Source organism: Acinonyx jubatus, chromosome A1, assembly GCF_027475565.1.
Source record: "Acinonyx jubatus isolate Ajub_Pintada_27869175 chromosome A1, VMU_Ajub_asm_v1.0, whole genome shotgun sequence".
Lineage (NCBI taxonomy): Eukaryota > Metazoa > Chordata > Mammalia > Carnivora > Felidae > Acinonyx > Acinonyx jubatus.
The window spans coordinates 29,126,478-29,149,663 of NC_069380.1; the positions used below are offsets into that span (position 1 = coordinate 29,126,478).

General features: G+C 35.7%; 1 protein-coding gene across 1 annotated transcript in view; it reads left to right on the top strand.

The window, feature by feature from the left end:
• The window catches only part of SUGT1 (SGT1 homolog, MIS12 kinetochore complex assembly cochaperone), a 54,017-nt gene that overhangs the window by 19,107 nt on the left and 11,724 nt on the right, over positions 1 to 23,186 (top strand). The window contains exons 11-12 of the mRNA XM_015085418.3: positions 8,553 to 8,643; positions 13,219 to 13,400. Coding sequence (XP_014940904.1) covers positions 8,553 to 8,643; positions 13,219 to 13,400 — 273 coding nt within the window. The remainder of the gene's footprint in view (positions 1 to 8,552; positions 8,644 to 13,218; positions 13,401 to 23,186) is intronic.

Sequence of the window (23,186 nt, forward strand, 5' to 3'; positions counted from 1 at the left end):
ACTCAAACTGTGGTTTGAGTAATTATGTAATTTTTAGATTTATTTATATTTTCAAAAAGTATGCAATGGAATTAAAATTCATATATTGTTTTAGATATCAATCAAAAGATGTAGGTAGTATAATTTAACAGGACAGGTACTGAACTGAAAAATCAAAAAAATCTGACTCTGGTTCTTTGCTCTGTGAGTTTACATTGTCACAAAATTATTGTAGGTGTAAATTTTCACTGTATAAATGAGAGATATGGACTAAATGAGTGCTGAAATTTTTTCATCTATAAAATTGTATGGAGATATGTAATGAGTTAATGACAATAAATGATATAAGTAGATTTTTTCCATTGCTACACCTTCTTTACGAACATGTCCTGCAACATGCTGTGTTATTAATTATTGAGTTTAAGTTCTAAGACTGGGTGAATTTTCATATCCTAGAGTAGAATCAGGTCAGCTAGTGTCAGAATATGGTAACTGGCTTTGCGGAAAGAAGAGGGTATCTGCAGAGCGTTTGAGCAAAAGTGCAAAATAAAGAAGTGGTCATTTTTTGCATCTAGTTAGAAATGATTTGCCCACTAATTTATTTAAAGATTACAAAGTACAAAGCTGTTAAATTATGAGGGGGAGAGAAGAAACAGTTGTTTGGAAGATAGAAAGTAGGTGAGAAAAAGGAATGAAATCTTACCAAGATTGTAGTCCTATTGACCCTATCCACATAGTGTAGAATTTGTTTAGTAAAAGAAGATGGGTAAGTAATCAACCACAAAACTATGGCTAGATTTGGGAGGGGGACAGTTGAGAAAATTACGAATTAGGCATTTTCCTACATACGGTATTTTTATCAACAGGTTGTTAATGCATATTCTTTTGAAGTAGTTTAAATGGAAGCTGACTTGTGTGAATAGATGGCGTAAATGACTTAAAAACTTGTGTTAGTGGGTCGCCTCGTAACTTACGGAAGAATAGTATTTGTGATAATAAATACAGAAGTCTGTGTGGCTAGAATTGAGGATGTTAACGGAGCACTGTCATCTCATTCTTTATTTTCCTTTGAGTCTTGAGTACTTCTTGAATCTGACCATTTTGCAGTGCTCCTGCTGTGTTCCCAGTTACCTTTTTTGTGCCTTTCCTCTTTCTTTAAATGCTACATAACTATTTTTCTTTTTTGGGCGGTAGTTTATGTATACATTTTATTTCCCTTGCATTTAGTCTGTGAGGATAAGAAGCATGTCATATTTATGTCTGTGTATATGCTCCAGGTAAGATTGGCTCATAAAGTATAGGATGCCCCATTAATTTTACAAACTGAATAATTTTTTAGTGTAAGTATATTCCATTTGCTAAATTTGTCAACCCTAGCCCTATGTGTTGTACATAGGGCTGCTCAATAATTGTTCAGTGAATACATTTATTTAATTTTTTAAAGTTTATTTATTTTGGGCAGGGGGGTTAGATGGGGTAGAAAGAAGGGGGAGGGGACAGGGCAGAAAGGGAGACAGAGAAAATCCTAAGGAGGTTCTGCACCAGCAGTAGGGAGCCTGACATGGGGCTCCAACTCATGAACTGTGAGGTCATGACCTGAGCCCAAACTCTAAGAGTCAGATGCTTAACCAACTGAGCCACCCAGGTGCCCCTCAGTGAATTAATTTAAAATGGATTCTGATGTTAACCCTTTGAAGTTGTTAGATTATTTTTATTCTTAGTTTTATAGATGAAACCGAGGTTCATGGACTTTAAAAGCTTTCCCCAAGTTTACATAGTTACTAAATTATCCATCTTGGCCCAGGGGAAATACTTTCATTTCTGGAAAGCTAGTGCTTCTTTGCTTAGGTTTTTCTAAGTTCTAGATTAAAGAATTACCATTCTAAAGATGTGTAAAGAAGATGACTTTTCTTTTCCTAGCTGAAAGTAACATATATTAGTTTTGTTAGACCACCAACTTTTAAGCTGTATATTATGGGAAACAAATTGAAATAATTGTACTTAATTATATCTTAAGGGAAATGAAAATTTAGAATCTTTTTTCATACAGCAGAGGGAGACTGTTAAATACTGAAAATCAAATCTCTCTGTGGGTTACTGAGGTTTATTTAGTGATGACACGAAGACAATAATGAAATCACATGGTTTTCATATGAATTCAGGTATCTTGAATCGTTTATGTGAGTTGAGAAAAGAATGCTGGTCACAAGAAACTGCTTAAAATTAGAGATTCTGTAAAATGTGTGCTTTAAAGGGGTGATTTCTTTGGGAATTCGGTTTTTTTCTTTTCCACCTTCAAGGGTGAAGAAATGTTGCATATTCTTGTATAATCTTTGGTTAAGTGTTATTAATTCAAGGGAAATATAATTTGCAATGAAAATAAGAGAGGTAGCACCCTTCAATCAGTGAAATAGCATTTTTAACTAAATATTTTACAGTGTCCTACCTAGATTTTTCCAAGTCAGAATTCATTTTTTTCAGTACTTCTGACAGTTATTTCTCCCTTTTATTGAATCCAAGCTTTCCTATCTGCCTATTAATTCATTTTATTTATTAAGAAACTGTAGTGTTTCTTTTGTTCCGTCTTACTAATTTCATGACAGTATTCTCTGCTCACAATCACAGGCTTATAACTTAAGCGTCAGCTGTGCTGTGAAATACTCATATTAAAGGTTAATATTCACTCCTCCTAAAAAAGTGAGAATTTTCAAAATGCTTTGTAGAAATATTCTTTGGGGTACCTGGCTGGCTCATTCAGTGGAGTGTGAGACCTTTGATCTTGGGGTTGTGGGTTCAAGTCCCGCATTGGGTGTAGAGATTACTTAAAAATAAAATTTTTTAAAAAAAATTCTATTCCTATTTCTAGTCAGAGCAATTTTTTGTATTATGTCTATAAAATATGAAGGCTTTTGACTGGAATTGTGGGAGGTAAAAATGTGTGTCTTTATTTTGAGACAGACCATGGCTCCCTTAACTTACTAAAATTTGAGAAGTTTCAGAGTGAATTCCTTTTCTTAATATTCATAGAAGAATCCTAATGATGATGTGATGGAGTTGGGGATGTCTGGGCAGGATGTAGAGACTTTTGGATTGTTGTTTTATGTCTTTTTGATAACAGTGGTGGTGGTAATTATGTTTTTAAATAATTAGTTGCTGATGATGCACAAATTGTTTTTGAAGTGTATTCTTTCCACCTTTTCTAATGCATATTCATGTATTTTCAAAAGAAAAGGACTTTACTGTAAATACTGTCTGTAGCTATCTTTTTAAATTTAGCCATATACTATGGATATTTTTTTCATGCCCTTAAGTGTTTCACAGGAAAGTATTTCATTGCATGCATCTATTGTAGCTTATTTAGTCAGTCCTATCTGTTTGTCCTGTGTAGAATTATAGTAGGTAACTATTTTGAATGCTGTGTATTATCTACACATGGAATCCTAACAATTACTGTATGATAGAGGTATTTTTATCACCTATTTACAGGTATAAACTGAATCCAGAGATGTTAAATACTTTGCACAGATTTTTTAGCTGATTATAATGATGATAAAGATAATGATAAGAACATTCAGTTATTTGCCAGATACAGTGCTCTATTCTTTTCATGCATGGGCTCATTTAATCCCCATAAGAACCCTAAATGAAGTAGACCCTATTAATCCCTTTTTACAGGAGAAGCTGAGGCTCAGTGAGATTAGTTGCTTGCTCATGGCCATATTTCCAGCAGGTAGTATCTATCTATGACTCTTCTCTAAAACTGATAGTTGTCTTATTTTCAACCTCTGTTTATTTGTGAGGAAGTAAGTAAAACTTCTAGCAGAAGACACTTCCAGCAAGTTGTCTATCTTGGTTGCCTCATCTCTAAAATATGGATGGTAATCTCCTTTTATAGCGTTGTTCTTTTAACTGAGATGATGTATATGAAACACACGGTATGTAATAGTGCTCAAGAAATGTTACTGCTATAGTTATTTTATCCAGATTATTTAGATTTTTATTCAGATTGTAAAAGCAATAAATGTGTATCATAGGAAATTTGGAAAAACATAAAGGAGCAGAGAAAGTAATTACTCAGTCTCACTATTGATGATATTTTGGCATACTTCTTTCCAGGAAACTGGAATATTTCCCTATATTTAGATCTTTCACTAGAGGTGATACCTGCTGGAATTTTTTTATGGGACTATCGCTTCCCATAAGCGAGAGTAGACACTGTGACCTTTTGTACTAATACAGTGCCTGGCCCGAGTAGACACAAAGCAGATATTTGAATTGTGCGATTAGAACTTTGGGGAAGAGGAACGCATGGGTGGCTCAGTAGGTTAAGCGTCCAACTTCAACTCAGGTCATGATCTCAAGCTCAAGCACCGCATCACATTGGGCACAGGGCCCTCTTTGGATCCCCTGTCCCCGTCTCTCTCTGCCCCTCCCCAACTCAGTACTCGTACGCACTCTCTCAAAAGTAAAAACATTTAAAAACATTTGTTGAACTTTGGAGAAGATTTTTCAGTTTCTTGTCATTAATTACTGTTCTTTGCATTTAAAAAAATGATTATAAAATGATTTGAGTGTAGGGGCACCTAGGTGGCTCAGTCGGTTAAGCATGTGACTTTGGCTTAGGTCATGATCTCACGGTTCATGGGTTTGAGTCCCGCATCAGGTTCTGTGCTGACAGCTCAGAACCTGGAGCCTGCTTCAGATTCTGTGTCTCCCTCTCTCTCTGCCCCTCCCCTGCTTGTGCGCCCCCTTTCTCTCTCTTCGTCTTTCTCTCTGAAATAATAAACTTAAAAAAAATGATTTGAGTGTAAAAATAAAGATGGTAGTTGTGCAGTATGACTTCAGGAAGACTTGAGTTTATTATCAGATGAAGGGGTTAGATACAGCAATTAAATGTTTAAGAGAATGTTGGGAAAAATTACATTCTGAAGGTCGGGAACAATTATTTAATGACTACAGCCTTGAAACAGGTGGTTGTCAAAACTACCAGAAAAAGAAAGTTCAGCAGTAAACTGCCACAACTCATAGTGTCTGAGAAAGATGCCTTCACTGTCCCTCTGTAGCAGGAAGTGGGAGCTTAACCTCCTCTTAAGGTGGTATCTGGATGTCATGACCCTTTTGAAGTAATGGCTTCCCTTTAAATCTGAAGTCCTTTCATTGGAAAAAATTAAACTATGCAGAGAAGACTTTAGAGGTGGGTGATAGTATACAAAATCTTAAGAACTGACAGTTTGGAACAGCAGGGATTCTCATTAGTAATCTGTGAATACTGCTTTGGGACATTCTTGAAAGCCTTCCTTGTGCATATGAGAGCAGCATTCAAGCACACTACCAAAGTTTTAAGTTAACTTTTAAATTATTTTTGACTTAAATGAAAATAGAATAGCTTCTTAATAGTCACAGTAAAAGTACCTGAAGTTGGGCTGGTGGTAACTCTGGAGGTACCTGCCAGAATCATTAAGACTTAACACTTCAATTTAAAAAGCATATATAAACATTGAAAGTGAAATACGTGTAAAAAAGAATTCACAGAAAATTAGTATTCCTCCTCACTTTTGTCTTTTCAAAAAGCTGCTTTAAGTGGTTTATTATGTGCAGCTATTTTGGTGAATGGATTAAGTACAATTTCAAGTTCAGGTCAGCATGTCTTGATACAGGTTGTTACTAAGAGCTTTGACTTTGGCCTTATAAAGGCCTCTTTGTTCATACTACACAATTCCTCAGGTTATGGTTGTTTTTAGTAGACGTGAATGGTAGTGTGTGCTGCTCTTTAGGTGAAACGAGGAACTTTTTATAGACCCTGCGTAAGTGCAGGAACGTGAGGTGTGAATATAGGGTGCTCTGTGGCAGAGGTTAGTTAAGTATAGTAGTGTTGATGTATACACTGCTTGCCAGGTCTTCACTTCCAGATGAGTTGAAAATTAAAGAAGCAAAATGACTTTTTAAATTTTAGGATTAAAGCTCTTTTCAGTAACTATTGCTGTGTCATTGCCAGCTACTAGATTTTTGCCCCTTTTTGATAATTATTCCAGCAGTGATAACTTTTAAAATACTGTCACTAATATTACTGTCACTTAATATTGTATATGAGAAAATATTGATAGCATTTTATTTTATAAAAATTAGTCATCATTTTAGAGAACTGTAGAGATTCTTATAAAATTGTTTTTATTTATGTAGTTTATTTTTTTATTTATGTAGAATTTAAACACATAAATTATGTTAAAAATACTGTACTTTTGGGTTGCCTGGGTGGCTCAGTCAGTTGGGTGTCCGACTCTTGATTTTGGCTCTTTGATTTTTGAGGTCATAATCTCACAGTTCATGGCTTCAAGCCCTGTGTCAGGCTCTGTGCCGTGTTCTCTCTCCCTTTCGCTGTCCCTTCCCCACTCATGCTCTCTCTGTCTCTCAAAATAAATAAACTTCAAAAAAAATTTTTTTAAATAGTGCACTTTTGGTCTCTTTCCCAGTGACATTTCATGTTTTTCTCATTATAAAAATAGTTTTTGGTTACATTTCTGTCCTAAAGAAAGTACAAATCCTCAGCGACCACAACCCTTTCCATACCATCACTTCATGTCTCGTTAAAAATATTGGCAGATTTCTCAGTGTTTTAAGTTATTATGAAATGCAGATTTTAAGGATTCTATCACTAAGTGCAGATGGTAGAAAGATTACCAGTAATTGCTAGTTTAAATGATTTATCGGATCTAAAGGAGTCAAAGAACCAGTGTGAATAGGCTTTTCTTTTTGTTAAACTTTGTATAATTTTTTTTCATATTTACAAAAGTAGTAATTCTTTTCTTAGAAAAAAATTAAAATATAAGGAAAACAAGATAGATGAAAGTGTTGTGAGTGTATGTTAGGGTTAAGAATAGACCCTAGGGGATTGACCTTGATTAGAGAGTTAAAGATAAATTTCATTTAAAAAAAAACAATTTTTTTTATGTTTATTTATTTTTGAGAGAGAGGGAGAGACAGAGCATGAGGAGGGGAGGGGCAGAGAGAGAGGAGAGGGAGACACAGAATCCGAAGCAGGCTCCAGGCTCCAAACTTTCAGCACAGGGCCCGATGCGGGGTTCGAAGTAACAAACCACGAGATCGTGACCTGAGCCGAAGTCGGACGCTCAGCCAACTGAGCCACCCAGGCGCCCCAGTAAATTTCATTTTAATAAGTGAAGCTAATCTAGCATTCATAAGCTCTTCATAATTTGCCTTACACCTTTTCCATCTGTAGTTTTTTACTGTTCTAATATAAATCTTGGACTTGGTGGCAAATTGGTCTTGTCCATACTCCCTGATGCTTTGTGTCCTTTCAAACCTCAAGGCTCGTTTTAGGCTGTTCCTTTTGTCTCCAGAGACCTCCTCTTTCCACCATTGTAAATGCTCCTACCCCTCAAAGCTCTGCAAAGTGTGCTAAAACTCTTTGTTTTTACACCCAGGTGTGATCTCTGCTGAGCTATTAGAACATTTATTTGCCTCATGGTCAACTTTATTGTAGTATCTTATATCTCACATACTTCAAAATGGTCAGGAATTTGTTTTTACTATTTAAAAAAATCCACCACATCTGTGAAAATTACAGCTTGTTCATATTGTATGTTTAATAATTAGTGAATGATTATGAAAATGGTAGCATTAGTTGTATTTTTTAATGTTTATTTATTTTGAGAGAGCATGTGCGCACATGTGAACAGGGAACGGACAGAAAGGGAGAAAAAATCCCCAGCAGGCTCTGTGCTGTTAGTGCAGAGCCTGATGTGAGGCTTGATCCCACAAACCATGAGATCACAATGCAAGCTGAAATCAAGAGTTAAATGCTCAACCAGCTGAGCCACCCGGGTGCCCCAGTTGTAATATGTTTATATAATGGTAGTGTTCTCCACTCTCAAACAGGTTAATGTGCATGCAAATGTAGTGATTCTATTAGAACAGGGTTTCTCAAAGGGGGGCACTGTTGACATTTGGGGCTGTATAAATCTTTGTTTTGGGAAGGTTGCCCTTTATGCATCCCTAACCCCCACCCCGGGTGTGATGACCAACAATATCCATAAACATTGCCAAATTCCACTAGGAGGCAGAATTACCTCTGGTTGAGAACACTGCATTGGAAGAAAAAAACATGGATTTCAAGACTTTTTTTTTTTTTAAGTTTACATATTTATTTTTGAGAGAGAAAGCATGAATCAGGGAGGGCAGAGAGAGGGAGAGTGAGAATCCCAAGCAGGCTCTGCACCGCCAGTGTGGAGCCCTATGCAGGGCTTGAACTTATGAACAATGAGATCATGACCTGAGCTGAAGTCAGATCTTTACCGACTGAGCCACCCAGGTGCCCCAAGACTCTTCTTAATTGTAGCTTATAGTGTGTATTTATGTTGTTTTTGAAGGGTGGCTTTTAAGTAGAAAAATAAATGTTTACAAGTTCTTGAAATTTAACCTTGAATAATTTAAGGAAATGATCTCAAGGGTTCTATTAATTCTTATAAAAGTTTATGACTTGAGGAAATTGCATTTTTTTAATGTTTTGTATATTTTACATTGAATAATAAATTTTGTTTGGTGTTTTCTTCCAGATTGAAATTAAAATGAAAAAGACAGAAGCTGTGAGATGGGAAAAACTAGAGGGGCAAGGAAATGTGCCTACTCCAAAACAGTTTGTAGCAGGTTTGTTTTCTGGCCTTGATGAGCTTTAAATTCATATTGTGTTATATAGTTGAAGTTAAATAGTAATGGACTTTCTTTCTGCCTACATTATTTATGTTCCCAAGGTAAAATACAATGAGTGTAAGAAGATTGCTCTGTAATGAATACAAACTAGCTCTTCATGTGAAGGTTCTAACTTCTTAAACTCAATACAAATGAATGGGGACAAAAACCCTGAGGGAGTTGGGATTTATTGTTTACCAAGTTAATGTAGGATATCATTTGGGGGTTGTTTTCGTGTGTTGCCCTTTCCTATTACTTCTTTTTGGGTTGCAAGTGAATTAGTGGTTTATTCTCCTGAAATAGTCTCTCTTCTTCCCTTTCCCTTTTATTTCTTTTCTTTCTCTTTCTTCTTATAGAATAATATAGAATATATTGTCAACTCTAATTTCCTGGAATTTCAGGGCTTGACAGTGTAAAGTATCTAACCCATTTCACTATATTGCTCTTTTAGTACAAGTGCTCATAAATAGGTCATGAAGACAGAAAAGCCCAGGAGAAGAGTAGAAAACTAGGGTCGATTGTTTTTAACCCTTTAAGGGACAGGCTACTTTATATTGGGTCAATTTTTTTTCTTTCTATTTTTAAAAAATGTGTTAAATGTAATTTAATTTTTTAAATTTACATCCAAGTTAGTTAGCATATAGTGCAACAATGATTTACTCATTTAGCCCATCCCCCCTCCCACAACCCCTCCAGTAACCCTCTGTTTGTTCTTCATATTTAAGAGTCTTTTATGTTTTGTCCCCCTCCCTGTTTATATTATTTTTGCTTCCCTTCCCTTGTGTTCATCTGTTCTGTGTCTTAAAGTCCTCATATGAGCGAAGTCATATATTTATCTAATTTCGCTTAGCGTAATACCCTCTAGTTCCATCCATGTAGTTGCAAATGGCAAGATTTCATTCTTTTTGATTGCTGAGTAATACTCCATTATATATATATATTACATTGGGTCAGTTTTAAGTATATGCAGTAGACAGGTATTTTTCTAGTGGAATGTTTAATATGCTAGACACTCCTAGAACTACAGTCTAAGAGTGTATTTTACAGCATTGGCCTCATTAATGGGAGGAGAAAAATTTCTTTTTGATTAATGTTCCAATTTGATGACCAAAATGAGCTAACATTGTGTTTCAGCCACTTTTAGATTTTTCACTGCCTTCTTCTGTGACAGAAAACACATTTCCTTGTGGCACCTTTTAGAAAACCCTGAGTTAGCCAATAGATCATTTATTTTATTTTAGTTTTATTTTGAAAGTTGCAGAAATACTAAGAGTTTTCATGTGCCCTTCACCTGGCTTCCCTGCATGAGAGCATCATAACTAGTCTATAGTGTAATTAGCAAAACCAGGAAATTGACACCAACAGATAGTTTTTATATTGAGGTATTTGAAGTTGGTATTTAAGCTCTTAAACTTCTGCTTTCACACTTTATTTGAAAGACATAGGAAAGATGCTATGTAGTTCTTTTGGGGCTGACTCTCTGGGATTTGGGGGCTGAGGTTTATATATATAGTTCAAGTATTTTTTTTAAAGAAACACTTTAAATGTCGTATATCACTGAATTCTAACAACAGCCCTCTGAATTAGGCAGCCCTGTTTTATAGGCTCAGAGAAGAAGCAGATTGCTTAAGATCACCTGGCAATTTTCATTGTCGAGGACTAAACCCTGGTCTTCAGGATCTGGGTCTGGTTCTTACATAAACTCTGTATGTGATACTGGTTGTTCCTGCATCTTCTAACAGTGGAAAATCTGCTGACATGAGTATCTTTGCAGTTGTTTGATATTATAATGAATGAGCAAGGAAGTTAGGTTACCATCCCTCAGTAGTTTATCTTTCATCTACAGGTGTTAAAATTTTTCTAAGATTAAATCTAAAGATTTTTAGTGTTACAGTTGCAGAGTTTTTCTAAACACAGTGCCTTGGATATTTCAGATGTTATTCCTCCTGTCCTGGTATATTTTTGTAAGGAATTAATATGCTTGTCAGATTCCTGTGTCCTGCAAGCTGGAGACTGCAGATAAGGGCAAGTTGCTTAACACGTTTGAGCCAGTTTTCTTGTGTGTAAAGTGGAAGTTAGAATCTGTGTTTTCATTCTCTGGGGAGTCAGCATTAGGATTAATTAAACCCATGTTTTTTTAGGCTCTTAATTTACTGTAACTTGCATTGTTTTATTTGTTTGTTTTCTTTGGCTACTAGTGAAAATGTACATAGATCAAGAGGGGATTACTGGTAGAGGAAGAGTAGATTGGAAAACCATATGCTTAACCTAAATAAAACTGTGTGAGGTATTATGGTTTGGTTTAGTTTTGCTGGGAGATAGATAGGGAGAAAGTTGGTTTATAGGCAAAGAGAAAGGATGGAACAACAAAATGAACAGTTAGTGGTTTCTCATTTCTGAACTATTTTGAGGAACGGGAGATAGAGAGGCAGTAGAGGAAGAGGGACATTCAGTGTGTCCTAATATATTTATAATAAATAACAAATGTATATATTTTTTAACGTTTATTTTTGAGAGGGCACATGAGCGAGGGAGGGGCAGAGCCAGGGAGGGACACAGAATCTGCAGCAGGCTCCAGGCTCTGAGCTGGTCAGCACAGAGCCTGACCTAGGGCTTGAACTCACAAGCCGTGAGATCATGTCGGACCCTTAACCAACTGCGCCACCCAGGCACCCCTATATAGTTTTTTTTTAGTGTGTCGTAATATATTAATAGAGAAACTTTGAATCGGGTGTTTTTTAAAGCTTTGTAGCTACACTTTCTAGTATAGTCACCACTGTACGTACTGAGCATTTGAAATGACTAGTCTGGATTGAGTTGTGCTGGAAGTATAAAATACAGATTTTGAAGATCTTATGAAAGGAAAATTACAACATATCTTAATATATTTATATTGATTTTGTGTTGAGGTTGATACAGTTTTGAATATATTAGGTTAAATATTAAAATGCATTTCATCTGATTCTTTTTAGTAATGTGGCTACTAGAAATTTTTAAATTATGTATGTGGCTCACATTTGTGCCTGCATTGTATTTCCATTGGAGAGTAAACAGCACTGCTCTTATAGCTATTATGTAGATTAGTTTTTAATTATTTGTGTGGGGTGGGTGGGGTGGGGGGGCTCTTGATTCCATTAGTCTTTAGGGTAGTCTTGGCAGTGCCCTGAGCCCCTGGGCTAGTCAGTAGCCTGTCTGGCTGCAAGCAGCTTCCATTAACTTCAACGTGCCCTACAGATACTAATGTTTTCTATGTGTGCGTTAGTGGACATTGAGCTCTGGATTATTGCCTGGTGTATTTTTCATCATTCAAGAAGAATTACTATTTCCTATCGAAGTAATCAAATATTTTAACGTGGGGAGAGGATTGGAGTCTTAACTCACTGTCTAATTGTATGGATAATTACTTATATTTTCAGTTTATACTTACTCTGAAAGATACAAGAGTACCTCAGAAAAACTAAGCCACATTTTTTATTTAAAGTTTATTTGTTTTGAGAGAGCACATGAGCAGGTGAAGGGCAGAGAGAGAGACAGAGACAGAGAGAGAGAGAGAGAGAGAGAGAGAGACAGAATCCCAAACAGGCTCTGCATGATCAGTGTGCGGATCCTGACACAGGGCTCAAACTCATGAAACCATGAAATTATGATTTCAGCCAAAATCAAGAGTCAGATGCTTAACTAACTGAGCTATCCAAGCACCCCAAGGAAAAGCTACATTTTTAACATTTATTAAAATCTTGTTTATAAGAGAAATTTCTTAAGCATCATTTTAAAAAACACTATTTAGGGGGATGGGAGGGAGGGGAAAGTGGGTGATGGGCATTGAGGAGGGCGCCTGTTGGGATGAGCACTGGGTGTTGTATGGAAACCAATTTGACAGTAAATTTCATAATAAAAAAATAAATACAAACACTATTATTATTTAGTATCTTTTATTATTTGTACTATTTTTGCAACTTTTGTATAAATATAAAAGTTCCAGTACACTTCTCACCCAGTCCCCCCCATTATTAACACAAAGAGTCTGTTTTTAATCTAATCTTGGATAATGTACCAAAAATGTACACTTTATTTTGCTCAAAAAAAATTCCCAGATTTTACATTATACTAACTGATTCAGTTTTGATAAGTGTAAGTCTGATTGTTGATGTATATATCAGAAAGATATTTATTAGAGGGGTGCCTGGGTGGCTTAGTTAAGTGTCTTGATTCTTGATTTCAGCTCAGATCATGATCTCACATTTTGTGAGATAGAGCCTGCGTCAGGCTCGATGCTGACAGCGTGACAGCGTGACAATCCTGCTTGGGATTCTGTCTCTCTTGCTCTCTGTGCCCCTCCCCAGGCCTCTCATAAATAAATAGATAGATAAATAAAACACTGTCTCTCCCCCCCCCAAAATTAATAAACTTTATCAAAAAAGACATTTGTTATAAATATGAAATTCAATGAACTATAAACTGTTACAATGTTTACATATTTTTGACATAGTCATCACGTGTTGATTAATCACTTCTATCTTTTTTACTCCATAGATGTAAAGAACTTATATCCATCATCATCTCATTATACAAGAAATTGGGATAAATTGGTCGGTGAGATCAAAGAAGAAGAAAAAAATGAGAAGTTGGAGGGAGATGCAGCTTTAAACAAATTATTTCAGCAGATCTATTCAGATGGTTCTGATGAAGTGAAACGTGCCATGAACAAATCATTTGTAAGAACATACGCTTGAAAAAAGCATACTTTAGTAGTAAATTTCAGAAAATTTAAAAGAAATTAGGCAATTTTAAACAAAATTGCATGTACTGTGGTTTTGAATAGGCTTCATCTGAACATTTCTTCCCGCTCTAAACTTAGACTAATTATTGAGGAAGTTGGAAACTTGTGGGGTAGTTGAGAAGTAAGTGGTTTATTCCAAATAAATATGTTTTAGTCATTAAGTTAGAACTTGGAAAGCTTAAGAAATACTCTAATTATGGTAGTTGGATTTATCACGGTAGCTGAAGGCGCTTCCATTAGAACCATGTATAGCCTCAGTGTCAGAGATGAAGAACATAGAGGGGAAACTTCCAGAACAGTGTTTGGCAAGTAGAAGGTGCATGTTAATTATTCATTGGTTTGTTAATAATTTTGTCTATTGAATAAGAAAATTTAGGCCTTTGCCAGACAACAGATACCACCTAATTAGGCCTCAAGTTTTGGAATTTTAATGACAAGTCCTCACTGTAGAACTGTATTGATTATTTTGCTTGAAGATGTAATCTTTTGACTTTTACCAGTAGCTTTGGAAATGTCACTCTTCTTTCAAGGGATATTCAAATTAGCATTTAGTTAATGTCTTAGAAACTCAGATATTCCACATAAGTTACTATGTCATAACTTGTCATGATTCAACTTTTCACTGTTGACTTAAAAAGGTTTTCTTTTAATTAAATTTCTTACTTTGAGATAATTGTGGATTCATATGCAGTTATAAGAAATAATATAGAGAGGTCCCTTGTATCCTTTACATAGTTACCCCTAGTGGAATCTCCTTGTAAAACTACAGTACAGTATCACAACCATGTTATTGATAGGACAGAGAACATTTCCACTGCCATAGGATTCCTTTGTTCGTGTCATTTTATAGCCATACCCACTTCCTTCCACCCCTTCCCCTCTTTAAACTGTACCACTACTAATTTGGCAAGTCTTTGGGAGATACATAGTTTGCAAATATTTTCTCTCAGCCTGTAGTTTGTCTTCTTATTTTCCTGATGGTCTTTTGCAGAGCTATAGTATTTAATTTCAATGAAATCCAGTTTATCAGTTTTTTCTTTTATGGATCATGCTTTTAGTATCAAGTGTAAGAACTCTTTGCCTGGTTCTAGATCTGAAAGATTTCTGCTGTGTTTTTCCTTTCAATAAAACTTTTATACTTTCACTTATTACATTGAAGTCCATGATCTATTTTGAGTTAATTTTTATATAAAGCAGAGATGTATGTTGAGGTTTTTGGAGGGGGGGGGGTTGTTTTTGGCCTATGTGTATTCAGTTGCTCTAGACTGCTTGTTGAAAAAGCTGTCTTTCTTCCCTTGAACTGTTTTTGTGTTGCTCGAAAATCAGTTGAGCATATTTGTCTCAGTTTATTTCTGGATTATTTCATTGATCTGCATGTCTATCCCTCTGTTAATATAGTCTTGATTATTTTAGCTATGTAACTTTTGAAACCAGGAAGTCATTCCTTCTACTTTATTCTTCATTTTCAAAATTGTTTTAGATATTCTAGTTCCTTTGTGTTTCCACATAAGCTTTAGAATGTTTTGTCTGTAGGTACCAAAAAATCCTGTTGAACAGTATATAAATTTGGAGAGATTGACATTTTTACTGTGTTGAATTTTCCAATCCAATCTTTGATTTCTTCATCAGTGTTGTGCAATTTTTCAGCACATCCTGTACATGTTTTGCAAGATATACCTAAATATTTAATTCTTGTTTTGAGTGATTGTAAATGGTATTGTAAATTTAACTTTGGTGTTCATGTGCTAGTATTTAGAAACACAGGTTTGTTTGTTTGGTTTTTTTTGGTTTATCTTATATTCTGACCTTGTTGAACTCACTTATTCTGGGAGATTTTTTGGTAAATTGCTTGCAATTTTCTAGGTAGACAGTCATATTTTCAAATAGGGACTTTTTTTTCCCCTCCTGATATTTGTGGCTTTTCTCTCCTTTTCTCTCCATATTGCAGTGGCTAGAATTTGCGGCACTGTGTTGAGTAAGAGTGGTGAGAGTGGATATTTATGTTTTGTTCCCCAGCTTAAGGGAAAACCATTCATTCCTTCACCATTAAGTAGGTTAGCAGTAGGTTTTTTATAGATGCTATATCAGGTTAAAAGTTCTCTATTCCTTGTGTGAGATTTTTATCGTGAGTGGCTGTTGACTTTTTGGAAGGTAGCAGTTAGGCTCACCACTATACCACCAACACTGCACAGCTGTTGGCTGTTGGCTTTTTGAATTTGAATGCTTTTTTTCTGCAGTGATCAATATGATTATGTAATTTTTCTTCTTTAACCTGTTAACAGTGGTGATTTTGTATGATTAATGTGACTGATTTCAACTAGAACCAGCCTTGCATCCTTTGGATAAGCCTCACCTGGTCATAGTGTGTAATTCCTTTTATGTGTTGTTCAATTCTATTTTCAGATACCTTGTTAAGGATTTTTGTATCTGTATCATGAGGGATATTGGTCTGTAGTATTCTTTTTTTATACTGCCTTTGTCTGGTTTTGGTATCAGTGTAATACCAACTTCATAAATGAATTAGAAAGTGCTCTATCCTCTTCGGTGTTTTAGAAGAGATTGTGTAGAATTGGTGTTAATTTTTTCTTTAGTGAAACCATGTAGGCCTGTGCATTTCTTCTTTTGGTGTGATTTTAAATTACAAATTTAATAGTTAATAGGACTGTTTAGATTATCTATTTCATATTGAGTGTCTTGTGGCAGTTTGTGTTTTTGAGCATTTATTCTGTTTTATCTAAGCTGTAGTGATATGTGCGGAGTCTTTAGTGATACTCCGTTTCATTCCTGTGATGGGAATTTGTCTTTTTTTTCCCCCCAGTCTTGATGTAGAGGTTTGTCAATGTTAGTGAATTTTTTTCAAAGAATCAACTCTTTGTTTACTTCATTTTTTTTCAACTTTTTATTATAAATTTCATTCATTTCTGCTATTTTCTCCTATCTGCTTGCTTTGGGTTTATTTTGCTATTTTTTTTTTAGGTTGTTCAGATGTGAGTTTAGATTATTGATTTGATACTGTGTTTTCTTTTGTGTGTGTTTATGCTGTAAACTTCCTTCTTAGGGTTTTAGCTCTCTCACAAAGTCTAATGTTATATTTTCATTCAGTTTTATATGTGTTTTGATTTCATTTGAGACATCATCACATGGGTTGTTTAGAAGTATGTTGTTCAGTTTCCAAGTGTTTGGAGATTTCCATGTTATCATATTATTACTGGTTTCTAATTTTATTCCATCGTGATTTGAGACCATGTACTTTATGATTTACATTCTTTGTTTTATTGCCCAGCGTTCAGTCTATTTCAAGTGTATGTTTCACTTGAAAAGAAGGTATATTTTTTGTTGGGAGGAGTGTTGTAGAAGTATCAGTTTTATCTTTTTATTTTTATTTTTTAATTTTTTAAAACTTACATCCAAATTAGTTAGCATATAGTGCAACAATGATTTCAGGAGTAGATTCCTTAGTGCCCCTTACCCATTTAGCCCATCCCCTCTCCCACAACCCCTCCAGTAACCCTCAGTTTGTTCGCCATATTTATGAGTCACTTATGTTTTGTCCCCCTCCCTGTTTTTATGTTAGTTTTGTTTCCCTTCCCTTATGTTCATCTGTTTGTCTCTTAAAGTCCTCATATGAGTGAAGTCATGATTTTTGTGTTTCTCTAATTTCACTTAGTATAATACCCTCCAGTTCCATCCACGTAGCTGCAAATGGCAAGATTTCATTCTTTTTGATTGCCGAGTAATACTCCATTGTATGTATATACCACATCATCTTTATCCATTCATCCATCAGTGGACATTTGGGCTCTTTCCATACTTTGGCTATTGTTGATAGTGCTGCTATAAACATGGGGGTGCATGTGTCCCTTTGAAACAGCACACCTGTATCCCGTGGAGAAATGCCTAGTAGTGCAATTGCTGGATCATAGGGTAGTTCTATTTTTAGTTTTTAGGTTTTTTTTTAACGTTTATTTATTTTTGAGACAGAGAGAGAGCATGAACAGGGGAGGGTCAGAGAGAGGGAGACACAGAATCTGAAACAGGCTCCAGGCTCTGAGCTGTCAGCACAGAGCTCGACGTGGGGCTCGAACTCATGGACTGCAAGATCATGACCTGAGCCGAAGTCGGCTGCTTAACCGACTGAGCCACCCAAGCGCCCCACTATTTTTAGTTTTTTGAGGAACCTCCATACTGTTTTCCAGAGTGGCTGCACCAGCTCGCATTGCCACCAACAGTGCAAAAAAGATCTTCTTTCTCCACATCCTCGCCAACATCTGTTGTTGCCTGAGTTGTTAATGTTAGCCATTCTGACAGGTGTGAGGTGGTATCTCATTGTGGTTTTGATTTGTATTTCCCTGGTGATAAGTGATGGTGAGCATTTTTTTCATGTGTCGGTTGGCCATCTGGATGTCTTCTTTGGAGAAGTGTCTATTCATGTCTTTTGTCCATTTCTTCACTGGATTATTTGTTTTTTGGGTATTGAGTTTGATAAGTTCTTTATAGATTTTGTATATTAACCCTTTATCTGGCATGCCATTTGCAAGTATCTTCTCCCATTCTGTCAGTTGCCTTTTAGTTTTGCTGGTTGTTTCCTTTGCTGTGCAGAAAGAAGCTTTTTATTTTGATGAGGTCCCAGTAGTTCATTTTTGCTTTTGTTTCCCTTGCCTCCGGAGATGTGTTGAGTAAGAAATTGCTGTGGCCAAGGTCAAAGAGGTTTTTGCCTGCTTTCTCCTCGAGGATTTTGATGGCTTCCTGTCTTACGTTGAGGTCTTTCATCCATTTTGAGTTTATTTTTGTGTATGGTGTAAGAAAGTGGTCTGTGTTCATTCTTCTGCATGTCGCTGTCCAGTTTTCCCAGCACCATTTGGTGAAGAGACTATCTTTATTCCATTGGATATTCTTTCCTGCTTTGTCAAAGATGAGTTGGCCATACGTTTGTGGGTCCGTGTCTGGGTTCTCTATTCTGTTCCATTGGTCTGAGTGTCTGTTCTTGCGCCAGTACCATACTGTCTTGATGATTACAGCTTTCTAATACATCTTAAAGTCCAGGATTGTGATGCCTCCAGCTTTGGTTTTCTTTTTCAAGATCGCTTTGGCTATTCGGGGTCTTTTCTGGTTCCATACATGTTTTAGGATTGTTTGTTCTAGCTCTGTGAAGAATGCTGGTGTTACTTTGATAGGGATTGCATTGACTATGTAGATTGCTTTAGGGAGTATCGACATTTTAACAATATTTTTCATTTCCAGGAGCATGGAATCTTTTTCCATTTTTTTGTGTTTTCTTCAATTTCTTTCATAAGCTTTCTATAGTTTTCAGTATATAGATTTTTCACCTCTTTGGTTAGATTTATTCCTAGGTATTTTATGGTTTTTGGTGCAACTGTAAATGGGATCAATTCCTTGATTTCTCTTTCTGTTGCTTTATTGTTGGTATATAGGAATGCAACCGATTTCTGTGTGTTGATTTTATTTCCTGAAACTTTGCTGAATTCATGGATCAATTCCATCAGTTTTTTGGATCTTTTAATTTTTGGTTTATCTTGATATTCTTGTGAAATCTGTGTCCTTGCTGATTTTGTCTTATTGTACTGTCAATTTTTGCTTCACATATTTTGCAGCTTTGTTTGGTGCATATGCATTTAGGATTGCTATATCTTCATGGTGGATTGGCCTTTTTAAACATATGTATATGTCATTCTTTAGCTCTGGTAATTTTCTTTGCGCTGATATTAATATAGTCAATTCTTCTGTTTTTTGATTGTTTGCATGATGTATCTTGTTCTGTTCTTTTATTTCCAACCTATCTATATATCATGTTTAAATTGATTGATTCCTACTATTTTAAAGGGAATTTCTTGGAGACAGCAAATGGTTGGGTTATGTTTTTTAATCTCTTCTGTCAGTCACTGTCTTTTAATTGATGTATTTAGATCATTTACATTTAATTTTTGATATGTTAGGAGTTTAAGTGTACCATTTTATTTTTGTTCTGTATTTTGATTTTGTTTTTCCTATCTTCCTGTGAGTACTTTTGATTATTTTTTAATTTCATTCTGATTTATGTATATTTTTTAGTGTGTCTTATTTGTATAGCATTTTTAGTGGTAGCTCTGGATATTACAGTAGCCATATTATACATAGCTTATCATAGTTTACTGGTGTCATTTTTCTTGTCAGTTTGAGTGAAGTATAGAAACCAGACCTCCCTCTATGTTCTTTACCCTTTCTCATTTATAATTTTCACAAATATTTCCTCTACGTACATTTAGAACCACATCATACAGTGTTATATTTTCACTTAACCATCAAATGTAGTTTAGAAAGCTCAAGAGAAAAAACAAATTCTATTATATTTACCTATATTGTTACCTTTTTTCATTTGTAATGTTTTAAGATTCTATCATTTGTTCTTTCTTACTTTAGAGAACTTTCTTTAATCATTCTTTTAGATCTGCTCATGACAGATTTTCTGTCAGCAAGGATTTCTTTGGGTTTATGCTGATTGGGGTTTGTTGAATCTGTAGGTTTAGGTGTCTTGACAAATTTGGGAAATTTTCGGCCATTATTTTGTTGAGTAATTTTTCAGTTCTGCCTCCTTTGTCTCCTTCCTGGAACCTGATGATATTAATGTTAAATACTTTGTTACAATTTTCGCACATCCCTGGGACTATCTTCATTTTATCTCTTTTCTCTCTTTGTTGTGCAGATTAAGTGATCTGTATTGTCCTGGTTTCAAGATCACTGATTCTTTTCTCTATCCCATCTATTCTTTAGCCTATCTGCTTACCTTTTTATTTCAATTGTAGTTTTAATTCTAAAACTTTCCGTTTGACTGTTTTTTGTGTCTTTTTTTCTTTGCTGAGTTTTTCTATTTATTTTTTTCAAGTAACTTCATAATTCTCAGTTAAAGCATTTTTACTATGACTACTTTAAAATCTTTATCAGATAATTTTAACATTTCTGTCATCTCAACATTAGCATCTATTGATTGCCTTTAAAAAAAAAAAAAGTATGAAAGTTTCCTGGTTCTTGGTGTTTTTTTTTATCAACAACAAGTGATTTTCATTTGAAACCTGGACATTTTCATGTTCTGCTGTACGACTGGATCTTATTTCACCCCTCCATCTCCGTTGGCTTTCTTGCCCAGCCGCTCTGGCAGAGGAAGGGAGGGCATCCCTTCATTATTGCTAGGTGGAAGTAGAAATCCAGATACCCTAATCAGCCTCCTTATACATCTCAGGCATCCCCTTGTTACTGTTGGCAATGGGATAGATATTATATCTATGTGATTTTCACTGGCACCACAGGTGGCAGAGGAGGTGGGTTCATGGTAGCCCGGCATGGATGGAAGTCTAGGCTTCCCACTCAGCCTTTGCTGGCCTTGGGTGGGAATGGAACCATAGTTTTTATCTGTGGTGTTTAGCTGCAGTGGAGTGATTATAGTCTAAAACTTTTCTGTCTTCCTAAGTGGTCTTTTTGTCTAATTTTTTTGCTAGAGAAATCAGGTTTTTGTTGGAGCTTTATTTGTGCCTCTTAGTGTTTCCAGCTTCTTCAGCAGCAACTGTAAGACATGAGACAAAAAAGAAAACCCAGAGACTCACCACCATATTATGTTGTTCCCTGGCTCCCAAGGTCCCTAGCTGATTTGTTTACTTCCCTTCATCTTTTAGAGTTTTCTTATGTCTGTTTACATATGTATAATGTCAGAGATTTTTAATAGTACTTTATGGGAAGAGTTGGCTAAAGTACATCTACCCTGTATCCCCAGGAAGAGAAGTCCGTTTCAATATTGACTTTTTTAAGAGTGTGCTGGACAGAATAGTGTGTAAAATTTCAAAGATTATAGAATCTGCATCCATTTTCATACAGAGGCTTTGCTAGTAGTAATTGAACCATCTACACCCATAAAACAAGCCACCCTTTGTCAGCATTGACCTAGAACATACCACGTGCTATGGGAAAACAAACAAAATAGACTCTGATCTCCCAGTCTAATTGGGACAAAAAGACCAACATGTATAAAATACTCAGAGGGAAATGCTAAATTGGGGAAACAGATGTCTTGAGTAAATATCAAATTTCAAATTAAATCTTTCTGTAGTCTTTTTAGGAGTAGTTTGTTTCTTTTTAAAGTTTGTCTTTAACGGGGCGCCTGGGTGGCTCAGTCAGTTAAGTGTCCGACTTCGGCTCAGGTCATGATCTCGTGGTTCACGAGTTCGAGCCCCGCGTCGGGCTCTGTGCTGACAGCTTGGAGCCTGGAGCCTGCTTCCGATTCTGTGTCTCCCTTTCTCTGACCCTCCCCCCATTCATGCTCTGTCTCTCTCTGTCTCAAAAATAAAAAAATAAAATAAAGTTTGTATTTATTTTTTTAAGTTTTTATTTAAATTTCAGTTACCATATATGCAATATTAGTTTCAGGTTTACAAAATAGAGATTCAGCACTTCTGTTCAACACCTGGTACTCATCACAAGTGCCTTCCTTAATCCTTACCACCTGTTTAACACATGCCCCCACCCACCACCCTCTGGTAACTGTTAGTTCTTTACAGTTAAGGGGCTGTTTTCTTGGTTTGCCTCTCTCTTTTTTTTCTTCTTCTCCCCTTTGCTCTTTGGTTTGTTTCTTAAATTTCACATAATGAGTGAAATCATGTGGTATTTGTCTCTGACTTATTTCAGTTAGCATATTACTCTCTAGCTCCATTGTGTCATTGTTAATGGCAAGATTTCATTTTTTTTTATGGCTTAGTAATACTCCATTGTATATATACCACTACTTTCTCTTTTTTTTTTTTCCTCAGATGTAGGGTTAGGTTAGGGTTTATGGCAGGGTGAGAGTATGTTCCTTATATCCCGAAGTTTAGAGAACTCTCCAGAGGGTTTGATTTAGGGTTAGAGTTAGGTTTAGGGTTTGGGTTTTAGGGTTAGGTTTAGGGGTTAGGATTGGGATTTAGGGTGTTAGTGGGTTTGTGTTAATGAGAGAAGATGTTACTTGAACAACAGTTTATACACAGTGTAGTTTTGTGAGATAAGCACAGGGCTCTTCCCATATGCTGCTAACATATGTTTACAAGCACTTACATCTTAATGAAAGAAGGCATTACTTGAAATACGCATTATACACCATGTAGTTTGATTCAAGTATAGGTCTGTTCCCACATGCAGACCATTTACAAACATACCATTTACAAACATAGGTATCGGTATTTTATTTGAAGCCTACCATGTGCTCAACGATTGTGCTTAGATCTAGTATATAAGTGTTGGTAAGATAGTTTTCTTGCTTTGTAGGAGCTCTCAGCTTTAGTTGGAACCAAGGGTGGGAAGCAGGTATAAAAGAAATCAGATCCTTAAAATTCTAACAGTAGTGGGATGTGTATTATATTAATGGTAACTATTTTCATGCAGAGTACAAATCCTACAAGGGTAGAGTCCTGATTAGGGTCAAATGAGGCCACAGAGAAATGGTGATAGGTCATTTTTAGAGGGTAACTAAAGAATAGAAAGAAAACTGGGATGGAGAATATCCCATGCAAAGGAACCCATGTAAGAGAGCTTGACAGAGAGTGTGGGGCATGGGGTTATATCAAGGTTCCAGTGTAATTGTATAACTTTATATACATTTGCTAGCAACACAACTGGTTTTGTAAAAATGTTTAGATTTTAATTCACCTTTTTTGCTATGATCCAAGTAGATGAATTTTTATTCCATTAAGATAACAAATGTCTG